This window comes from Fukomys damarensis, unplaced genomic scaffold (genome assembly GCF_012274545.1).
Source record: "Fukomys damarensis isolate Sample0158 unplaced genomic scaffold, DMR_v1.0_HiC HiC_scaffold_1, whole genome shotgun sequence".
NCBI classification, from domain to species: Eukaryota; Metazoa; Chordata; class Mammalia; order Rodentia; family Bathyergidae; genus Fukomys; species Fukomys damarensis.
The window spans coordinates 68,177,139-68,200,230 of NW_022900913.1; the positions used below are offsets into that span (position 1 = coordinate 68,177,139).

The 23,092-nt window shown below is 38.8% G+C and overlaps 1 protein-coding gene across 3 annotated transcripts in view; it reads right to left on the minus strand.

Moving 5' to 3' along the window:
- Window positions 1-1,210: 1,210 nt before the first annotated feature.
- Wapl (WAPL cohesin release factor) overlaps window positions 1,211-23,092 on the minus strand; it is an 83,738-nt gene continuing 61,856 nt past the window's right edge. For all 3 annotated transcript variants that reach the window (XM_010622586.3, XM_010622584.3, XM_010622585.3), the window contains exons 9-19: window positions 21,639-21,866; window positions 18,241-18,352; window positions 17,819-17,916; window positions 16,231-16,307; window positions 12,684-12,859; window positions 12,260-12,375; window positions 11,531-11,695; window positions 6,929-7,136; window positions 4,991-5,079; window positions 3,757-3,852; window positions 1,211-3,500 (exon numbers count right to left, since the gene is read on the minus strand). In XM_010622586.3, the coding sequence (XP_010620888.1) occupies window positions 3,435-3,500; window positions 3,757-3,852; window positions 4,991-5,079; window positions 6,929-7,136; window positions 11,531-11,695; window positions 12,260-12,375; window positions 12,684-12,859; window positions 16,231-16,307; window positions 17,819-17,916; window positions 18,241-18,352; window positions 21,639-21,866 (1,431 nt within the window). In that variant the 3' untranslated portion in view covers window positions 1,211-3,434. The remainder of the gene's footprint in view (window positions 3,501-3,756; window positions 3,853-4,990; window positions 5,080-6,928; window positions 7,137-11,530; window positions 11,696-12,259; window positions 12,376-12,683; window positions 12,860-16,230; window positions 16,308-17,818; window positions 17,917-18,240; window positions 18,353-21,638; window positions 21,867-23,092) is intronic.

Genomic DNA, 23,092 nt, shown 5'->3' on the forward strand with positions numbered 1-23,092 from the left:
ATTATTCTAGCAGCTCAAGCTGTATCTCTGCATTTTTTTCTGGTTACTCTAGGGCAGTGGTGGCAGACCTATGGCCCGAGTGCCACAGCAGGCTATCACTAAAAACTCTAAAAGGTTCACCATCGCTGCTCCAGGGATTATAATATGCATCTTTTTCACAATCTACCTAGTATTATGCTACTTTACACTAAAAGTAACGGCTCTCTTAACAGTATAATTTCATTTTCTCAGTCCATATAAAACAATCCTGGATAGCATGTAGGGTCTCACAGCTAATTAAAAGCTAGTTATTATTTGGCATTCTATTTTTCTGGAGTCAGTATGCAACAGTCTGAGTCCTAGAGCATACCCTCCAGTTAGCCGGGAAAGATTTTGCCAAAGCGCCCAGCGGTATTGATTTAAAAGCTTCATTCCAAGACATTGTACATGCAGTCATGCAGCAATGCATCCAGCACAGGGAGGCTGCTAACAGTGGATCATGCAAACCTTTCCATCCTTTCAGAGTAAGAAAAGCCCAAAGGAACATCTGACTAGTCCCTGAGGTCTGTTACAGTTCCTGCTGGCTTATTAGTCATCATGGAGACCTGTGTTAATGTCACCCAAATGCCCTGACCCCAGTGACAGGAGGAGGCACATCACGTCCTCAGGGAGTCACTGCATTTTGCTCCAGTCCATTCTTCAGGACAGCTGAGCTCCCTGACAAGGCGAAAGGAGCCAAGCACTAAGATGATTGAAGATGCATCAGCATGTCCTCCTGAGTCTAAGCATCATGGCCTAGCTCCTGTACACTTGGTGAGGCCCTGACCAGGAGCTAGGTCCGATGCCCACTTCCAAGCTGAGCAGACAGGAAGGGCGAGTTCCCAGAACCTGCTCAGTCAGGATGCTCAAACATCAGAGCAAAGACTTGAGCTCCTGGGAGAAACCCTCCAATCTACCAAAATTAGTGTGGAGAGATGAGGAATCTACATCTAATTGCAGGAGTCTTAAAGGCTGCCAACTAGGAAGGAAACATTTATGCTCAGAAAGTTTTTTAAAGAAGTTTTCATTGTATTTTGATGAATATTTAAAGTATATAGTAAGATGTTTAACAAGGACTGGTTACCTGTGTGTAGGTTAGAGATACTCACTGGAGTGACACAGTGGCTGTCAGCCACCTGGGGTGGTGACTTCCTCCAAAGCAGGTCAATAGACTTATGTTAAAGACAACATGTGTATTGAAAGTAGCAATTTTATTTGAGTTAAAATTATTTACAAAAACCCAAAGACATACTTCATGAAACTGGTACAAACTATTTTTTCCTGCCGTTGGCTTTTGCTCCAAAGATCACAGCTGAGAAATACTGTATAAAATAAAAATAGGATTGACTTCAGAAAAGTACTCTACTGTTCTAATTTCCAATTGGTAGTATTTACAGAAATATTTACAGTGAAAAAAAGGTTACTTTAAAACTTTAATTTGCAAGTCAGCCTCAAGTACCCTAAAATGCAGAGTTCACTGAGGGTTAAAACACACAAATGCACTGCAATCGGTGAGCTGGGGGTCTCCCTCACCCCTGTCCATACCCCCCAAATCTGCATCTCTATCAGTGCTTGATATTTATTATTTAAAAACAAAACAAAAAAACTGTTAAACACTGAGGTAAATCAATTTGCAAATGATTACCAGTGTAACAGAAAAATGTAGTTCGCCCTGATTGATCTCACCCAAATGTTGTCTGATTCCTTACCATCTGCCACAAGTCAGTTTTACCAAAAATCTGTTCTCTTCCCTAAATCCAATGATTAATAAATATCAATGCATTTAAAAATAATTAAACAAAATATATCTAACTAATTTAATCTTACTGACATTATTTACCAATATGCTCTGTAAAGTTTGCTAAGTTAGCTTTTCTATTCAGGGCAAATAACAATCCCAGTCTTTCCCATGTTACACTGGCATACTGTGTTCTCAAAGGTGATGGGTAGGGCTCAGGAGGGCAGAAGGAAAAAGAAAACGGTTTGCCTGGAATCAGTTACTTCTTTATAGAGTTCCCAACAATCTGCATTATCAAAAATAGGAAGACAATAGAAGGCAGCCACTGCATTAAAAAACATTACAGCTGGCACTGATACAAGAGCCCCAGTTTGTCACTTTATATAAGGAAATATAACAAAGTCTAAGTGGGTAAAAATTAGACTTTCAGCTATTTTCCCCAATACACACCAAACTAATATTTTATGGCTTCAAGTTTTACAAAGTCAATGGAGAAACATGTCACCACTAAAAGGTAATTAAAAGTATTAATGAATGAGATCTCTGAAAAGCCTGTCTTCAGGCCCAATTAAACGAGAAAGGAAAGTGTAACCAGTGATCTGAACAATACAATAAAAATTTGTAATGCTGTGAAATTAAATTCACAAAAAGTGTTCTGTGTGTTCCACAACTGTTTTCCAAACAACTGTTGTATGAATAAAAAAAGGATCTTCTCTAAATCAGCAATTTTAAGGCTTTGCGTTTATGCAATTGATCCTGTCGCTACAGAATATACACGTTATCTGGAAACGTGAATTTCACATTGGTGTTTTAGCTTCCTTACATTTATTGTACTGAACATCAGAAAATATATCTAGAGATCCTCCCTCAAAACCTCACTGTCTCAAGAGCCTCCCTAGCATTAAGTGTAAACTACCCTGGGTTTGTCTATTTCACTAATCCTTTAAAACAGGGCACATCATCTTACAGAATAGTCCCTCAAACTGCTATTTGTTTTCTTGCATCTACAGCTATGACACATTACTGTATGATATTGAATATGGTCATGGTCTCAAAAGAGAAAAATAGTTCAACACCCAAACCTAATCAAGAATAAAAAAATATACTATTAATCCCTTGTGTCTTTGGATTCCATCTAATTTTAAATATAGACAGTAGTTCAGGGAACAACAACCAAAAATTCACAAAATTATTAAAAGCTTTATTTACGATCGGAATCATTCAACAAAAAAGCAAAAGCCAATGAGCCTGAAAAAGGAACTAAGCTGCTATCTAAATGCGCTCAGAACCTCCGACACCTCATCGCTGAGCTGCCCTGCCTTGGCCAGCGCGACAACAGTGGCTCCACACACAGCAGTTGCACTAACAGCAGCACAAAGTCACCCCCTGAACCTGCCTGGAGTGAAGCAAGGACATGGGGAAAGGGGTAGACTCTGCCAGGAAGTGTATTTCAATACTGCATGGATTGTGAGCAGCCTGAACCTTTTCCCTCATTTTTGATAGTTGCAGATTGACGTAGTAACTGTCACTGAGCAAATGCAGAATGCATGACGAAGAGATCAGGTGGTCGTAAAATCCCGATGAATGCTCTTGGTTTCTCTTCAAGGACCTCTCATGATTTTTCTTTGTCTAAGGGTAGCTCCAGCATTCCCGAGCACCTGAAGCAAGGGTAAAGCAGCTAGCAGTGTTCCAAATACTCAATCACTCTAGAGATGGACTTCTGGCCCGTCGTCCCAACAGCACACTGAGAGAAAGGAAAGGAAGATAGGTCAATGTTCAACTTGTAAAGTAGTCATTCAACTGAATGCCACAAATCCAAGTATACTCAAAGTAAATTATGCCTTTTAAAAGCACTTCACCTTAACTGTAATTATCTTGAAGAATTGCCACTATTACCAAAGAGAACCCCTTTCTTCTAATCATGACAGCCACAGGATTATTTCTCCTGTCAATGTACTGACTACATTTCAAACTACATGAGCTAAAGAGAAGCTACTTACAGTAAGATTCATGAAGCTTAGGAATTTTTTGAGCATTTCTGTCATTATGGAAAAGTCTCCTTCTGGCAGGTACTCCCGCACAGTGGTGACATTGATCTGTGGAAGCAGATGGAAAAGCCTTGGTCAGATGGCAGAACCCATAAGACTGAACCTGACCTGGAGGTAGCCTTGGCATGGCCCTGCAGCAGATGTTGACCCTGGCCATTCCTTTTCCCTTTCCACACATGTTCTGTGCCTGCACTTCATCTATGCTGACTCAGTCCTGCCAGGCATGTCCTGATAAGCCCAAGCACTCGGACTGGTTTGGACAATGCACATGATCCAAAGCTGGCCAAGAGGGAACACCTACTTGGGTGGGCAGGGGCCTAAGGGGGATAAAAGCAATTTTCTCCAGAGAGGCCTGCTATAGCTAGGTGTTACTGAACTGTGCAGTACCCAGTTATTGGCTTGTGGCCCCAGGAGCGCTTCTAACAAAGAACACCAGGTGCGAGGACAGAGGACTGCAGCTTAAAGGCATGACAAATGCTTTGACTTGTGCGTCACAGAGGCACTGAGGGACCAACGTCAGCCTCTGCCATCTTACTGTGCCAGGTGAGTGCAGGTTTGTGTTAGCCCCCTTCCCTCCACCCAAAGCCATCTGAACAGACACTCATCAAACAGGAGCTGCCTCTGTAGGCCCAGAGGACTCTACCTTGGGATACACCTTCAAAAATCCATCAAAAATCTGTGAAAGTCTCTATCCTTATAGGCTACCTTCATTTTCACTGAACTTTGTGTTGGTACATTAAATCCTGCTTTTCCTATTAAAAGCACCCTAGCTGGGCCAGGGATTTAGCTGAGTGGTTCCGCCGCTTGCCTCCAAAGCGCAAGGTCCTGAGTTAAATCCCCAGTACAAAAACAAAACAAAACAAAAAAACCACACACCCTAGCTAGCTTTGTTTTCTGCATCTCAAACAGCCTGACAGGCACATCAGTTCTAACACAGGCACAAAAATCAACAACGCACTTCAAAGTTACGCAGTAAAATTTGTAAGAGAATGGAAATACAGATGTCTGTATTTCTTCCACACTGAAGAAATAAACCTGTTAAACAACCCCATACCTCTGCAGAAGCCTTTCTGAAATAAAGCATGCGTACAAGAGGGAAGATTAAAGGAATGAATAATAAATGAGTGAATTAGGTCATGGTACGAGCTGATACAAGATGCACAGAGCACCTCTGGACTTTACTTACTGGGCTTTCCTGGCAGAGACAGCCGAGAAGCAGCGCTGTGTAGGAGGCCACGATGCAGTCCTCCATGTGCTTGCCAGCATGCTGCAGGGCTAGGGGTTGGAGAGCACAGTCAGGATTCAGGAGACAATGCAGATGCACAAGAGCGGCATTGTGTATGTGGTGAGGTTAATATTCAGAGTAAAGAGACAAACAATCACTGAATAAGTGGGCAGTATACTTGAACAAACTTATAAAAGGCCAATAACGCACATGGAGATCTTCCATATTTATCATCAAGGAAATGCAAATTAAACCAAACCATCAGGTACCACACTTCACTTCCAGTAAGATGACTAAAATCATTTTTAAAAAAGGCAATTTTGAGGATTTGGAGAAACTCGAACCCTCATATACTACTGATTGGGAATGCAAAATGGAGCAGTCACACTGAAAACAGTTTAGTTTTCACTAAAACTTTCCTTTGTATATTTTCAAGAGTCTGCAACTATTCACGGTAGCATCATTGTGACAGCTCTAAAAGCAGACAGACAAATCATAAGCACGACGTAGTATAGCGAATTATGAAGTATCACCAGTCATATAAAAAGGGCACTATATTAAGAAAGACAGCTGGATGACTAACTTGGCGTGATAATACAAGGGAACCACCTGCTACAGGAAGAAGGAATACAATCCTGACCCATACTACAGCAGGCAGCTGACTGAAACAAGCCTGTCACGTAACAAGGTCACAGTATGGTTTCTTTCATATAAATGTTCAAAATAGGACAGGATCACCAGGGATTAGCTCAGTGGTGCCGCCACCTGCCTTACAAGGGCAAGGACCTGAGTTTGATCCCTGGTACCAAGAAAAAAAAAAAAAAAGGACAGGATGCAGAATAATGGTTGTGGGAGGAGAAAATAGAGGTGATGGCTACCAATAGGTTTGCGGCATCTTTAGGGCTGATAAAAAAAATATTTGGCATTAGAGAGTGATGGGGGATATACAATTTTGTAACTATAAAATTCTGACTAAAAACTTCAGTATTATTTGCTTTAATTTAAAAAGGAAATTTTAGGGCTGGGGATTTAGCTTAGTGGTTCTGCAAGTGCAAGGACCAGAGTTCGATCCCTGACCCTCCCCAAACAAACAAACAAACAAATAAATGAAATTTTATGCTGTACAAATCGTATCTGTTTTTATTACTATTTTTTTTTTAAACTGCTAAACAACCACAAATGTCACTGAGAAAAAGGAAACATTTCTTAAGAACAGAAATTTCTTCTAATACCATAACTAATGGCATTTGATCTGAGGAGGACTGGGCCTAATGGAGAGAAAAAGGCTCAGAATCAGATACTGAAGAGGACTGCTTCCTAGCTAGGAGAAGCTGAACACATTACCCAAATTTCATACCCTCAAGGACCTGCAGTTCCAAACCACTGTTCTACAGAATCTGTATGAATGGTAAAACAAGTATCAATTCCTGATGACAGCAGAATATTCATTAAGTGTTTGCCTAGTGAAGATACTACTTAGTGTTATTTCTTGTTGTACCAGCCACCAAGTACTTATGCTCTGAGGACTTACCATTGTGACTTATGTCATTTTCAAGTGTCTCTGTTAGAAGAATCTAAAAAATGCAAAGCTAGAAAAACCATACTGTCCACTGTGTACTCTTTACAGATGAAGGAAGAGAGGAGACAGGATGAAAGGGAATAACTAGTCGTCTCTTTCCCACCACCAGTGTGCAGGACTTCACAGGCACCTTGCTCGTTCTTGGGAAGAACTACAAGTACCAAACTACCAAGCTTCTCTGGACAGAACTAAGGGAGGTCTTTCTTTAGACAAACAGGCAGATTCTGACAAGATATGAATAAAATGTTTTGAAGAAGAAACCAAAATCACACCATTCTTCTTAACCTGAATATACTCAAATGTACTTTAAGTATACATACCTTTATTGAGGTCAAGTTCTTCATCGTCCTCCTCCTTCTTGTGTTTCTCTTCTGCACTGTCTGTCTTCTCAGTTGACACCCACTGTATCTCCCCACTGGTCTCTTGCCACTCTCCGCTCTTATCATGCTGAGTGGTGGGTGCATCTTTGATCAACTCATCTGTTTTACTTTCTGCCAACTGAGCTGCTCGCTCTCGCTCAAGGAATAGCTGACAAAAAATGAATTTTGAAGAGTGTTAAAGATATCACCAACCAACATGTGTATACCTAGTATTTTGCTTTACATAATAAAGGGGTTGTGGCTGGGGGCTATAGCTCCATAGGACAGCACCTGCTTAACATGCCCAAAGCCCTAGGCTTGATGCCTAGCACTGACCCCTGCGCCCTCTGTCTTGTCAAAAGGGTGGGCTCAAGTGACAGCTTGTGCTTGCCATCCTCCTGAAGCCCAAAACAAGAGTAGAGATGCTGCTGGGATTCATTCAAGTAATCTGCAAATGATACAAGTATTATTTCCAAGAATGAAAGCCTTGGTATATTTCTTTAATGAGAGGAGATCCAAGCAACACACACACACACACACACACACACACACACGTACATACATACATACATATATACTAAAGCAATTAAAACAAACCAACCTAGGCATGCTGAATGAATTAAATGGAAAAAAATCCAGAGTAAACCTAAACAGAATTAGGGGAAATGTAACATGGCATCTTTAAGAGATATTTAAAGACATAAAATAATCAGTCAAAGTGAAAAGCAAAAGGTCTCAGAAAAAGGTACATAGGGAAAACAATACTTCCTGAGCATTAAGTTCCTCACCTTTTACTTCTTTTACTTTCCCTATGCTGCTACAGTGCTGAACAATCAGGAAGTATCTAATATGCCCACTGACGTAATTTGGGGTAACCCAAGGTACAAATAAGAACAATATGAAAAAGCCAACACCAAGTATACTACAAAGATATGCCAAGTATATAGAAGAGGGGTACATACATTTCACAGGTGGCACATATAAGACAATTCCCTTGAGAAAATAAGACAGCAGCTCTCAAAATAGTCCAAGAATCTCAGGGAATCCCCAAGACCCTACCAGGTTGTCTGGGAGGGTGCCTGCCGCTCATTCTGTCAGAGGCCAGCTACTTCTAAGTCTCTGCAAGTGCACAGTGGAGTTCTGTAGAATCTACATGCCATGTAATTAATGCCACTGCCCAAATGGCCAGTGTGATTTTCCTCAGTTTTCTCATTTAATAAATATAGATGGGTATAGCACAGTATGAACAGAAACTTCCTGGGTTTTCCAATAGTTTCTAAGAATATAAGAAGTCCTGAGATCAAAATGCTTGAGAGGAGAATGATGGATTTCTCATGACTCAGGAAAGAATCAGGTTGCAGATGGCTTTCTGAAGCTGTAACTTTTAAGCATTACTAGTTTTTAAAAGGCCAAAAATGAGCTGGGAGTGGTGGCATAGCAATTGGAAGGCTGAGGCAGGAGGATCGTCCCAAGTTTGAGGCCAACTTCAAACCTCAGGGCTACCTATTGAGTTTAAGACCAGCCTGAACTACATAGCAAGACTATTTCCAAGATGAAACAACAACAACAAAAAAATTCCACTGTTTTTTCGAGACATTTTCAAAATGCTATTAAATGCCCTGTAAAAAAGGTTATCTAAGAAACTTGAAATGATAGTTATTTTAAAAATTATAATGCCAAATGGTGGGCATCTAAAGAAACAAGGACTCAGTTCTGAGGAGGAGTTTTTAGGGAGAAGTATAAAATGAGGGGAGAGGAAACAGTATTTGGTGATCTGGTGGGTATCAATTTTAAATGCATCTACTTAGAACACCGTAACTCCCAAGCCAAGAAATTACCATTCCCTATCCCTACTTTGGAAAAATGTGATTTAAGATTTAGAGTATTTGTCCCTGTAATTTCTGTAACAAAAGAAAAAAGAACCACACAAAATATTTATCAAAAGGCTAGTTAATAAAACTGCTAACTGGTATTGTAGTCATTACAAAGAATTGGGATAAACCTGTGTTGACCTAAAAAGCTCAGGAAGACAAAGTAGGTAAAGTAATATACAAAAAAAGTTCTCTTAATATTTTCATAATACAGATGTGGTATGAAACAGTGACCTCGGTCAATGATCATGTATTAAAAAGATGTCCCTTGCATATTTACATAATTTATGGTGCACTTTATTAACATGTTAAAAAGTAGTATACATTAATCACTGTATAGTTTCACTCATGTAAAAATTATTCACATTTGTGTTGATAAATGATGCATAAACACTAATTTCTCTGGGCACAGAACTGTTACAAAAATTAACTTTTTAGGAAATGGACTTAGGCATTTTAAACCTTTGTGAATGAGATTTTTAAAATATGGATGTAAATATATATATATATGTGTGTATATATAGATGTAAATTATTTTTTATTTTTAAAACAAAAAGATCAATTAATTCTTAAAAAGCAGTTCAGAATGCCTAGAAAGAGAAGTTCAGGTTAGTAGTCAGAACTATTTAATTTGAAAATAACTGGGACAAGATCATTGTTAGCAGTATAGGACATCAATCTCAACATTCATGTTTTCTATCTCTTTAAGTATTATAATTACTAGCCATTTCTTGATACTGGAGTGTAAGACAGCAGTTTTCTAAAAGGGCAATGGCAAAACTCATCACCTGAAAGGTACTAAAGTCTAAAATCAAAAACTTTATATGGACTGAATAAAAAGCAACAAACCCTAACAAGTAATGGAAAGCCGGAAATGATACAGGATGGTACCCTAGAAGACAAGCAGCTTTCACAACACACCATGTACAAAGAGGAATATTGGGTTTGATGTAACAAACACCATGTGAATTATCAGGTGACTTTGACACCACAGAAAAATGTGCGCTGGCGTGTGGGGCAGCATCTGCAAATTTACCCTTCCCACAAGTGAAAAGCTGAGCAGGCAGCTATTTCTTCAAAGTGCTGGGCCATCCTCTGAGGTCTCATTTGTCTGGGTTCTATTTGAACAAGTCAGTTTTTAAAAGGCAGGGACCAAAATGTTACAATCATACAAGGGGATTCTACTGAGCCCAAAACGGGTGAGCTACTAATACACACAATGTGAACAGACCGCAAGGACACAGTCTTGTAAGAAAAGCAATCCCCAAAGGTCACAAACCATGGGATCCACTTATGTAACATTCGCGAGGAGCCAGTACCACACAGATGGAGATGAGACTACTGGGCACCGGAAGGTGAGCTGGGGAATGGGGAGCACAAAGGAATTCTTCTGTAAGGATGGATGGCTCTGTGTATTAATGTAATGGTGGACGTATGAATCTATGGGATAAAATTGCACAGAAATTACCTCTATACTGTATATATACCACATTACACATGCATGAAGAAACATAGATTAAAAAGGGTGAAACCAAGTAAAGTGCGACATTCAGTTATCAATAATGCACCAATGCTCATTTCTAGGTTTTGATTTTACGCTACAACTGTATGTCCATTAAAGGAAACTGGGATTCTTTGTAATACTTTTATTCAGGGAGCCTATAATTATTTCAAAATATGAAGTTATAAAAAACAAGTTATATAAGAAGAAATTGCTTCTTTTGGAAAATAAATGTGTCATTGAGCTCTTTTGAAAAAGTGCCAAATGTTTTCAAATGTTTTAGCATTAAATGAACCCTTAAGTGATACCTGAAGAGCAAAATTAGTCTGCTAATACCAAACATTGCTAGTAATTACTAGTACTGTTTACTATCACTGTTACTGATGAGTAACTTCACAATGTTTCCCTAGTTTCATAATTAACAAGTTTTAAATAACTGAAGACTAAAATTCAAGATACCTCAAGACAGTATTCTAAAGCTTATGCAAAAGGTCTGTGGCTGATTTTTTTTTTTTATATGTAATAAAGACAGCAAGACAGGATAACAGAAAATAGGACTTTAAATGACTCAGTACAATATCTCCTGCCAGTATCTCCCAGATCAGTCACTCTGCCACTTTCTGGAACTGGCCAAGAAATAGGTAATGAAGGGCTTCCAGTTCTTCTGTGGTCCACGGGGCCTACAGCATTTTCAACTCAGATCAGGCCTCTAAGTAAATGCCAGTGCACTTCAACTAGATGGGATGGGGCCAGATTCTCAATTTTTACCACTAGTCTACTTTGGTTCATAAACAAATGTGCTTTGTCTCTGGCTTTTTGCTAACAATGCTTAAGGAGAAACAGCAGTTGAGAACCTCTCAACAACAGATCTTACTCATCTGAAGAGAAACTGTATCTTGGGGGCGGTACTGGGGATCGAACTCAGGACCTTGCACATGTGAGGCAGGCGACAGAACCACTGAGCTAAATCTCCGGCCCTCACATTTTTTAATTGGTTAAGATTCTGGTTTAAAATAAAGTTTCATCCTAGGAACTATGAATACTTAATACTTGGTCAGGTCGAAAAGACATTCCTCCCTAATGAACATTCTTTAGTTCTAAACAACAAAAAAGGAAAGAAAGAGGGTGGAGGAAGTGATGACGAATGAAAGCAGACTAGGAGGCCAGCCTGATTTCCAAGCTGCTACTCACCTGCACTAGAGCCTGCACGGCATGTACTTGCCCAGCTACCCTTAAGCTATCGTCTCCCTCTCCACTGCAGAAGGAAGAATCAAAGGAACAGGATGTTTCCATGTTGACGAGGCAGTGCCGGTTCCGGGCGCTGTACTCCACTAGATTTATTAGTAGACCCAAGCCCTACAAAAAAGTTGAAAGATGTGCATTACCACAGATGAGCACTTAAGAACCAGAAATGTAATGGAATGATTAATAGCTAAAAACCTAATCAGGAGTCGGGGATTTAGCTCAGTGGTTCTGCCACCTGCCTCGCAAATGCAAGGTCCCAAGTTCGATCCCCGGTACCAAAAAAACGCAAACCAAAACAAAATCTAATCAGCATTTTTCCATTAGCAAAATGGTCAAACACCATTACAGATGTAAGATACTGGTTTTCCAAAAGAATGATTCCTATGTTTGTTTGTTTTTTTTTTGGGGGGGACCAGGGATCAAACTCAGGACCTTGCACTTGCGAGGCAGGCACGGTGCCACTGAGCTAAATCCCCAGCCCACCTAAAGGTTTTAAACACCTATAGGTTTTTAATATTTTAACAAAGAGGTAAATGAAAATATGAGAAATATGTTCATAAGGAATTTGTTAAAAACAACTCAAAATACATTAAATCCCGATTCTTGACCCCAAACTGAGATGACCTTTAGATCACCTACATAGATAAAACACTTCCCAAGCCACCCTTGGCTCACCAGCACCCGAAGGTCAAATCTCTGCTCCTGAGGTAGGTACTTTGGGACCTGCAGCACACAGTTCATGGCTGTGCCAATGAGGCCATCCTGTTCCCCTGTTTTTGTGCTACCCCACTCTGAAATGAGAAAGGGAAAGTGGACAGGTATTAGTGAGCCTTCTTGGTGACACCAACAATTGGATTTGCTAAAACAGACATGAATTTCCAACTGCATGCCCATTCCTTTACTGAAATACATGGTGACATTAGGCCAACTTGTCAGACTGGATCTAAGAGGATCGATTCCTAAAAGTAACTTGGACCTATAGGAGGAAGGCAAAACATCATGGAAATCTTAAAAAGCACAGCGCTGAAAGAAGACACAAAGGGAGCTCCCTGTGTTCTCTGTGCATCATGTTGTGCTTGCATGGGAACACAGGACACACCATTGTCGTTAGTGAGGTTGAGTAGCACCCCGATGATGGCCCGCATGCAGTCCTCCACTGCCTTTCCCACATGGCTGGTCACGTTCTGGGGAGGTAGAGGCTTGCTATCAGCCACACAGATGCTGTTCTCAGCGCGATTATACTGCTGGATCAGTTCCTCACAATGCTGTAATGCTCTGAAGAGGAAAGAAACATATACTATTGTGGCAAACAACAAGTTATACAACACACTTCTATTTCTTGGGCTAAAAGCTGTCAGATTCTGTTTTTCTACTCTGGAAGTTAACTATTCAATGATTGCCAAATACGTCTTTGTATCACACTAGATGTTAAATGTCATTTTACTTTGGAGAAATTTGATAAGTAAACAAAATTTCTCCAAGGAAAGTTAAAATTAAAACTTAAGGCATGCCAAACATGGTGGTAGTATGCCTACAGTCCCAGCTACTAAGGAGGATAAAGCAGAAGATCCCTTAATCAGGGCTTCAAGGCCAACCTGCGCAACACACTGAGACTCTGTCTCAAAAACAAAAAGCCCTCATGGCATGTACATGGGGTGGCATACACCTGTAATCCCATCATTCTAGAGGCTTGGAGCAGGAGGATCACAAGTTTTGAGCCTGCCCAAGGCAACCTAGAAACTTAGTGAGATCTTGTCTCAAAATATAAAACAAAAAAGTCTAGGGATACAGTTCAGTGCCAAGGCCCTGGATTCAATCACCAATAATACAAAACACACACAGTGCTGGCAGAAGTTTACATCTGTACTACCTACGCCAGTTTCCTTGCATTTTACAGACTGCTCCAACCCAAAACAAGTACCTGATATGCATTCGAGTGAATCATTTTTTAACTTGGGGTCATTCAAAGTGACACATCTCTTGGCAGCCATACAAAGGTTAGGACCTACATCCAAACATTCTCTAGATTCTACTAAAAATAACAAGAAAATAGAATCCTTAGGTAGGTCCCATATTTCCAAAGGCTTTATTTTTTTAAAATGCAATAATAGAGATTGAACCCAGGGCTTTGAAACTATCTCCAGTCCCGCCCCCATTTGAAACAGGCTTTCACTAAATTGCCCCAGCTGGCCTCAAACTTTCAATCCTCCTGACTCAGTGCAGTCAGGGATTACAGGTATGCGCCACCATGTCCGGCTCTGAAGACTCTCTTTAAACCACCAAGTCTATTACTATGATTACTATTGTTTGAACTGGGGATTGAATCCAGGGTTTTACTTTGGTAATGCTTCTAGTGCAGTGGTGGCGAACCTATGGTACATGTGCTGCAGTGAACTGTTTGTATCACTGGAAAGTTCTAAAAGGTTCACCATCGCTGCCCTAGTAGAACCGAGATCAAGTGAGCTGAGTTGGCCAGTTTAGTCTGCATGTGTCATACACCACATACATCTCTTATGTAAAACTACCAGGTTTGACCCTTTCTTATCTGCCTATCCTTTTTCTTTTTAGACAAAGTCCTGTTGGGCAGTTCAGGCTAGCCTTGAACTCATGATAATCCTCCTACTTCAGCCTCTGGAGTGCTGGAATTACAGGCCTAGCTTAGCAGCCTGCTCTTTAATATAAACTGAGGAAATCCCATATGGTCCTTCCTAACAATTTATGACTCTTTGGTCAAAAAGTCATTCCTCATGATGTCTAACCTAAAACAATTCATTCTTCTGATGCCTGGGGATGTTGACAGAATTATCCTGTTACCACTGAGAACTCAAGTATCTTAAGCAGCACGGAGCTAACTGGTTTTGAAGGAGGAGAGTTAACAGGTACCAACTCTGGGTCATGCTATGCCTACATCTGTCATGGTTCCACTGAAAACCACAACAGCCTCCCAACTGCTAAAATTACAGGCATGCATCACCACGCCCAGAGAAAAAGGTCTTTTAAAATAAAACACAATATGTATATTTTTATATGTGACTTTAAATATTAAAAAATTTAGAAACAGAGAATCTACAACACATTTACTACCAGAATAGTCCTTGGTGAAGGAGGGTAATACATGGTAACAAACAAAGGAAATGAATGTGTGAGGGTACTTATTATGTGCACAGAATTTACAAAAACAAGACAAAAAGGAGACAGAGGTAATACGACACCTGAACTTATTTCAAATTGTGGTTAAGAGGAAGGATAAAGTCATAGATACAAACTCAATCCTATCTTCTGCATCTGAAATTCTGTCCTTGAATTGGCTTATTCTTTTTATTTTCTGGTACTGAGGATCAACTCAGGGCCTTGTGCTTGTTAGGCAGGCACTGTGCCACTGAGCTAAATTCCTGGTCATTATTACACTATTTTGTCTACGTCTAAATTAGAAACTTTCCAAAATACAAGGTTAAGAGATAAATTAGCTGGGGATTTAGCTCAGTGGTTCCACTGTCTACCTCACAAGCACAAAGACCTGAGTTCGATCCCCAGTACAAAAAAAAAACAAAAAAACAAAAAAACCCCTGAACCTTCAGGCCAGGGACAAGGACCTGAAAAGTGTCAAATGGAGTGACACAAAGAAAACCAAAAATGGCAAAAGAGAGATTAACTTGAGTTAGACCACACTAGGCCTTCCTGTGATAAAGAAATTAGACAGGGGCTGGGGATTTAGCTCAGTGGTTCGGTGGCCTGCCTTGCCAGAGCAAGGACCCGAGTTCAATCCCCAGCACCAAAAAAAAAAAAAAAAAAAAAAAATTGCAAATATCTCAATAAAAAAAAAAAAAAAAAAAAAAAAAAAAAAAAGAAATTGTACATATCCAAAGAGAACAAGGAATCACAGAAGCTGCGGTTTCAGGTTCTTTCTCCAGGGGTGACCTGGAGAAAGTTAGCTCCCTGTGGTACTGTGCTGGCGAAGCGAAAGTGGCAGAGAACTAGGGCAAAGATAAAAACCAGGACAGAGCTATCAGGACGATGCTGCTGAAATGAGACAGAGGCAGGACTGGCAATGCCCGTGCACTGAGGTGAGAGCATTAGCCTGACTGTGATGAGGGCAGCGCAGGGAAGGCACACATGTGGAAAGCTACATATAGAGAGACCTGGAGAATGGACAGAAACACAGGACAGAAGAAGAGCACTCACAACCACCACAATAAAAAGAGAATAGTTTACTACACACCATGCATCCACCTTTCTGGACCTTATATATTAATTCAATACAAATAATAGGCAAAGCGTACTTTAAAATTGTTCAAAATCTATTTTATATACATACATATTATTCATATATATGTATACCCAAAATGTATTTCTGTATTACACATTAACAGATATTACCAATTCACTTCATGGTAAGCATTGCCCTAGGAGGGCAGCTAAATTACCCATCTTATAAGGCACTTGCAGCAACTAAGTGGCATGTCTGTGGTTACACAGCAGAAATTACTATGCTAGAATCTACACCCAGGTATTCTGGCTCTAGACTATAAAAGCTCAACTTTTACTCTATGATGTACAAGAATTCACAGAACTTAACAGAGGATTTTTAAAGAGTAAGGTAATAAGACCTTATTTCCTTTATAACTTGAGATTTTAGAAAAACTTACTTAGCTGAGGAAATAATGAGCTGTGAATCTTTATATGCTATCAAGTAGCTTTGATTCTCTGGATTATGCACTGTTACCTAAAAGAGAAGAACATTAAACAATTATGACAATCCATACCTTTTATTCATTTAAGTAACACCACACTCTACCTTATTAAATTCCTTGTCATCTAGGAAACAGTTCCAAATGCAAAAGGTTCCAGATTAAAAAGAACAGAGCTATTAATTTATCATAAAATTATGTCACTGTCATAATTATAACATATCCTTTATTAAGAATTCTGAATATTAGAAATCCCCAATTTATAGACTAATACTTTAAAGTTTATAACTATATTCATTTATTTGTGGTAGCAGGGATTGAACTCGGGACCTTGTGTTTGCAAGGCAGGTGGCAGAAGCACTGAGCTAAATCCCTGGCCTATATAACTGTATTTATTTAGTATATGTATTTCTTTTATAGAGAGTATCTGTGATCTAATATATCCAAAGCATCCTAGAAAACAGAAGGCACAATTTTATGTTAGGAGTTCCTGCAGATGTTTGCAAAAGTACGTAGCTAATCCAACCTAATCAACAAAAACTACACATGTTGAAATTTACTGGCAATAAAAACCTAACCTATACTGAAATAGGTTAAGTTATTCATAAAAGCCAATGAATAAAATAGACTTACGGCAGTATATTACTATAAATTATGACTACCATCTGACTTAAATAAAAGCTAAGTGAGGGCTGGGGATTTAGCTCAGTGGGACTGCACATGCCTTGCAAACACAAGGTCCCGAGTTCCACTCCATCCCTGGTACCGCAAAAAAAAAAAAATCACTCCCTGCTAGGTGTTGGTGGTACATGCCTGTAATCCCAGCACTCAGGAGGTAAGGGTACAAGAATAGTTACAAGTTCAAGGCCAGCCTGAGCTACATAGTGAGAGGCTGCCTTAAACAATCAATCAACTATTCTTGAGGCACTGGGTTCAACAATCACACACACACACACACACACACACACACCCTAATCCTGATTTTGTTCAACTATTGTCTTTTGCAAAAAAGTTAAAGCAGCTAAGTACAATTCCACATTATGCAAAGAACAATAAAGTTTGGTATACATTAATAAACCAAACATGTAATGTTTCACATGGAGCAATAAAAGACATATTTAAAATAATAAAATGTTCACATGTTTATTGTTTTTTCTCTTGAGGCAAGGTTTTGCTACATAGTCCAGTCTGGCCTCAAACTCTCCAGTGATCCTTCTGCCTCAGCTACCCAAGTGCTGAGATTACAGGTATATGCCATCACACCCAGCCAAAATGTTCATTTAAATCTTTCATTAATAACTGGTTGCTCATGAAATGCACAAAATTTTAATTTGAATTAACAAAAGCAGAACTCCAGGGATATATAAAATATGTGGTGGTTATACACAACAATCACAAATAAGACTGAATGAATGACTTGGGGGCTGGGGGTGTAGTTCAGTGGTAAAACACTTGCTGGTGCACACGAGGTACCAGGTCCAAACCCAGCACCAGAAAAAAGAAAAACAGGTCAAATAACTTCCACAAAATCGCTGTCCATACTTACACTTTCTAAAACTCGTAAACATCTCTCTGCTCCCCATAACGAGGCTACCAGTTTTTCTTCATCCTCATCTCTACTTAAGTGATCCACACACTCTTTGACTAAGTAAAAAGAAATGGAATCAGTTAGTTTCTTAATGCCTCAGTACTTAGCCCTCAGTGAACCTAACTATGAATGTGCTGCAATCTCAGAGAGCATGATTTCTTCTATGTCAAATACTAGAAGACTGAAATGTATGATACTATACTTCCATAAACTCTCAATGTCAAAGCATTAATAGTTTCTACTTTAAAAGTTAGATTTGCAAGACGCAAGATGCTATTAAAAGACCTTTTCAAACTGAAAATATTATTTTTGAAGTTTACAGACATGGTTTTTATTCATGCTTTAAATATGTGAAAACATTATATAGTCCATATCCATACCTTTATCTACAATATGATCCAGACCACCCAAAAGCCGGAGTTCTTCTTTAAACCAGTCTCCTGCTCGTTTGGAAGTAAGGGATAGCAATGTCTCCATAGCTAAATGCCCAGTCTAAAAATTAGAAGCACATACAACACTTATAAACACTGATTCTCAGTAATAATTCTAAGGCAACAATTTGAGAGACTGCTTTTTGTTACAAAAATCCACTGCATGCTACTAGCACATAGTTTGTTTTTTTAGTCGAACAGTAAGTACTCCTGCAAGTGAAAATGAGCCATTTTTTATTAAAACAGTCTAAATGGAAGAAATGCTTTTCACTACATGTCTTGTTTTCATAGAATAAACTTGTTATTTAGTCTTTTTGTCAGCTGAGTGTAATATACACTGGCACTGTTATTTCTACCATATGAGGCCCAAACATAGGGCTACTGAATCAAAGCATCCATTTTCAATGTACTGGGCTGATTCACCAGTGAAGATGCACAGGGAAGTAACTTCCTGGGAGCAAGGTGTGGGAAGTGCCAGTTGCCCTTAATATTCAGGACCCAAAGTCATGACTTCATACTGGCAAAATGCACAAAATGTTCACCCACTGGCTTATATCCTTCTGACAGCAGTAAATATGAGCATTTTTCCTATCACTGTTTATTAGTTAACAATATTTCCACTTTTTTTTTTTTGGTACCAGGGATCAAACTCAACCATATTTCCATTTTGAGCTCTTGTTCTTATTTTCTGGCCAGTTTCCTGTTTTTCTTATCTATTTTAAATACAAATGCTTTGCTCACTTTGGTATTGCAGACCAACCAGTCTTAAACTTTATTGTGCGGGGTTAGCAGCCTGGACACTCTTCAAGTGGCTATGGTGACAAAAAATTTACTGTATTTAACTGCATTCAAGCACACTTTTACTAAAGTGTTGTGGTCACCGCTAGAGGGAGCACAAAAGGTTAAGAGCCATATTTAAAATCCAGGTTAATGTTCTCTTATTTCACCTCCTAACAGCATGCAGATGCTTCCCAACAAACAGCAATCTGGTTCTCGGTGTAATAAAGGAACTTTTGCATAACAGAAGAAATGCTTTAATTAGCAAAGCCTTAAAAGACCTGGTTTTCTTTCCAAAGCTTCTGCCCTTCAAAAGATGCAAATTTATATCCTGGCCTATATTATATTTGGAACAGAATATAAATTAGATATTCAGAAATATAAACAACAGATCTTACCAGTAAAAAATCTTAGTATTACAAATTTAGAAGAGGAATCTAGAATATTTTATTCCACTTCTTAAAAAGTTGTTGTCCAAGGTGTCAGGTACAGAACTAGAATTCAATACTACAAAAACAGATTCACTGTGTCCATGTCTCATTCTAAGCCCATCCGAGAGGAATTTAAAGACAAATTTACTACCCTAGCTCAGTCAGGTGTACAAGCCAACTCACAGCAGTGCGGTGGATGCCCACAAAGGCACCCCGGTTAGGATAAAAAGGTATAGGAATTTAGCACAAATATAGTAAACACTCCTCCAAATTTTTGTTTAAAAAAACACTTTATTGTCTGTTTCTATTGGCATAAAAAATTGATATTTTATCTGATCTTCAGTATTATTAGATAGCATTTTAAAAGTCTATTAAGCATTTTATTTGAAAACTGAAATATATCACTAATCAGAATACTACTATGTAACTGTGTTAGCTTAGTTATTTAAGTTGTATCTGATAATATTATATTACTGTTTAAAATTATCTTCCCGTGGGCACATTAACAACATCAATATATTACAAGGGATAAGCTAAGAAATTCATATAAAAACAAAATATATAGGGGCTATTTTTTGAGCAAAACAACTTATGAAATATGTGCTGTACAATTTAAAACAAGCTGAGGGGATGGGGGAGACATCCTAAAATTGGCTCCCAGCTACCTGGTGTGAACTACGAATAAATGTGGTTCAATATTTAATACACTGTAGGTCAGTCTTTCTACTGATATCTAGCATCCCAATAAATTCAAATGAAAAGTTTATCATTATGTTAACAGCAAACACCTGAAGTGAACTTCAATATTGAACAATATGGATGACAAAAAACAGAAGTATATTAAATTATGTAGCAAGTAAAAATTACAGGTTTAAATTTATTCTTACATCATTAAAAACTAGTAGAGATAAAAATATTAAGAGTAGATAAATAAAAACAAGTTTTAGGGATGGTGATTTAGCTCAGTGGTTCCAGCACCTGCCTCGCAAGCACTAGGATTAGAGTTCTATCCCCAGAACAAAAAAAAAAAAAAACAGCACTCAGGAGGCTGAAGCAGGAGGATCACCTTAAGTTCAAGGCCAGCCTGAGCTACATAGTGAGTTCAAGGCCAGCTTGAACCACAGAGCAAGACCCTGTCTCTAAACAAAAAACAAAAAACCAAAGGACGGTATTCAGATAGCTTGGTGGTGTGGCCAGATCTCTAATATGCCATTTAAGCACTATTCCCCCAACTCTAAGTACAAAGCACTGAACACATGGCAGTTTTGCACTTACCTTTATAAAGTTAGTCTCCTCTCCTCCCACTCTTCTCCCTTACCCAAATCTTATTAACAACTCTACTTTAATTAGAGCAACAGCCCTCAGCAATCTCTGGCTAGCACAAAGCATTCTATAAATTTTTGTGGCAAACACTTTAGTCTTCAGTTATGCAGGCAAGAGAAAAATGTTTCAGATTTGCAAATCAGGTTATATAACATTCAATCTTATTTTTAAAAAACCTCTAAATCACAGACCAATTTACCTTTTACTGGCCTAGTAGCCACTGAAATATTATTGATTCTATGATTAAAAAATGCTAACAAAAGTGGAACGCGAATGAAGCAAAACCAACACATGGGTACCAGCCATGGCCCTATTAGTGAGGCACAGAGCTTAGGAAAGGCAGGTGGCTAGGACCCTTCCTCTGAACGAACCTTCATTGCTGCTGAGATTCCTTGAAGCAAGTTAGTCAGATACCCCACAATACTAGTCTGGGAGAAGCAAAAACTTGCTTTTCTCAGACTACTGGCCTTTTTATTCCTAAAATGCACAGAGTATACAAATTAAATCTAACATCCTGAAGGTAGAGGGAAGAGGAGAAATCAAGGGCAAAGGTTTAGGCAAAATGCAAAAAGACACATATTTATTGGCAATAAAGCCAACCAAACAAAACTACCCCTAAAACCCTCAATACAGATGAACCAGTTTAGGGATTTTAGGAAGGGAACATAATTGTGCCTTGAGTTAAACCTTAGAAAAACACGCCAACCTGTAAATCAAGGCTAGGAGGTTGAAGGACTTGTCCCAAGTCACAGTCACCGTGACTAGCCCAAGATTTTCTGAAACAAAGTCTCATTTTATAATGGAAGCAGAACTCACTGTTATGTTTTCTAGATCAAGATGCTTATTGTGTACAGTTTCACAGAGTCTCCGGATTTTCTCTTTAATTTTGTTCATGTCCTTCTCATTCAGCAGCTTAGCCGACGATGCATCCTGTTCCAGCTCCAGAAGTCGGATCATGAGATCTAAGCTAGCTCTGTCAAGATCCATGTTCAAGCGGTCCCGACTCAGGATATACATGAGGGCAGCTGTACAGAGGGACAGGTTCTTCAGAGGACCAGAAAAGACAAGAAAAGGTTCATGTAAGCAAGCACTCACAATCTCAAGAAACAAGACCAAAGCTGATGACGTTAGCATTTGTTTGCAAGTTAAAATGCCTAAAACTCATGCTGCTGACCGTGTTGGAAACCTTGAAAATGCTTGATTCAGTGGCCTCTCTATAAATATTCGAGGGAAACACAATCAGTAAATGAACAAAGCACTGGCTATTTCTTAGAAATTTTCCTTTCTGTGCACCTTCCCTACACAAATAACCAAAATTGGAAGAAAATAAGCCAAATAATATATTTCACTGATAATTTTGTGCTATATGAAATTGCTATATAGCTCATTTTTTATTTGACACAAAGATACAAATTTTCAGTTCAAAATCAGTAATGTAAAAGTTTCAAAATCTGCCAACACTTACTTAGCACATTTTTCCACTATAAAATACACATACACACATACCTGTCTTTAGCAGTATATAAATTTAGGATATGGAAATAAACATATTTGGAGTAATTTCTTTAAAATAATCAAATCTGTACACTCAATATTTTCCATAAACTATTAACAAAATATGCTCTCAAAATTCACTGAGATCAGGTAGTTACACTATTCATAATAAGTACTACAATCTACAAAAAAAATGAAGACAATGCATTTTAGATTAATGTCAAAATGGTCTTCAGTATTCATGGGTTCAGATTCTACAACCACAGATCAAGTAAACATGTATCAAAAAGAGGAGAAGAAAATGCACCTGCACAGAATGAGTACAGACCTTTCCCATCAGTACTCCCTCAACTACACAGTGGGAGGGTTATTCACACAGCAAGTCACTGCATGAAGTACTCTTATCTAGAGACAATCTGCAGCTTTTGAGAGACTATGTGCAGCATACGTGAATCCTGTGCCCTTTCACAGAATGAAACTGAGCACCTAGAGATTCTGCTAGCTTTGAGGTTCCTAAAGCCCATTCCCACAGATAGTGTGCAACAAAAATGTCTTATACTCTGGATATATTCCAACATCCAAGATATTCTGTATTTACTTCAATGTACAAAAACAAAATAATGGCTTAAACTTTGAAGCCCTAAAAGTAGACAAACTTCAGAAATTTAATCAGGTGACTGATTAAATGTTTACATTGCAAACTACTTTGGGAAATTACGGTGCCACACTCAAGAAGGGAAATCCTAAGCCCGAGGAAACACAGTAATATTTTAGTC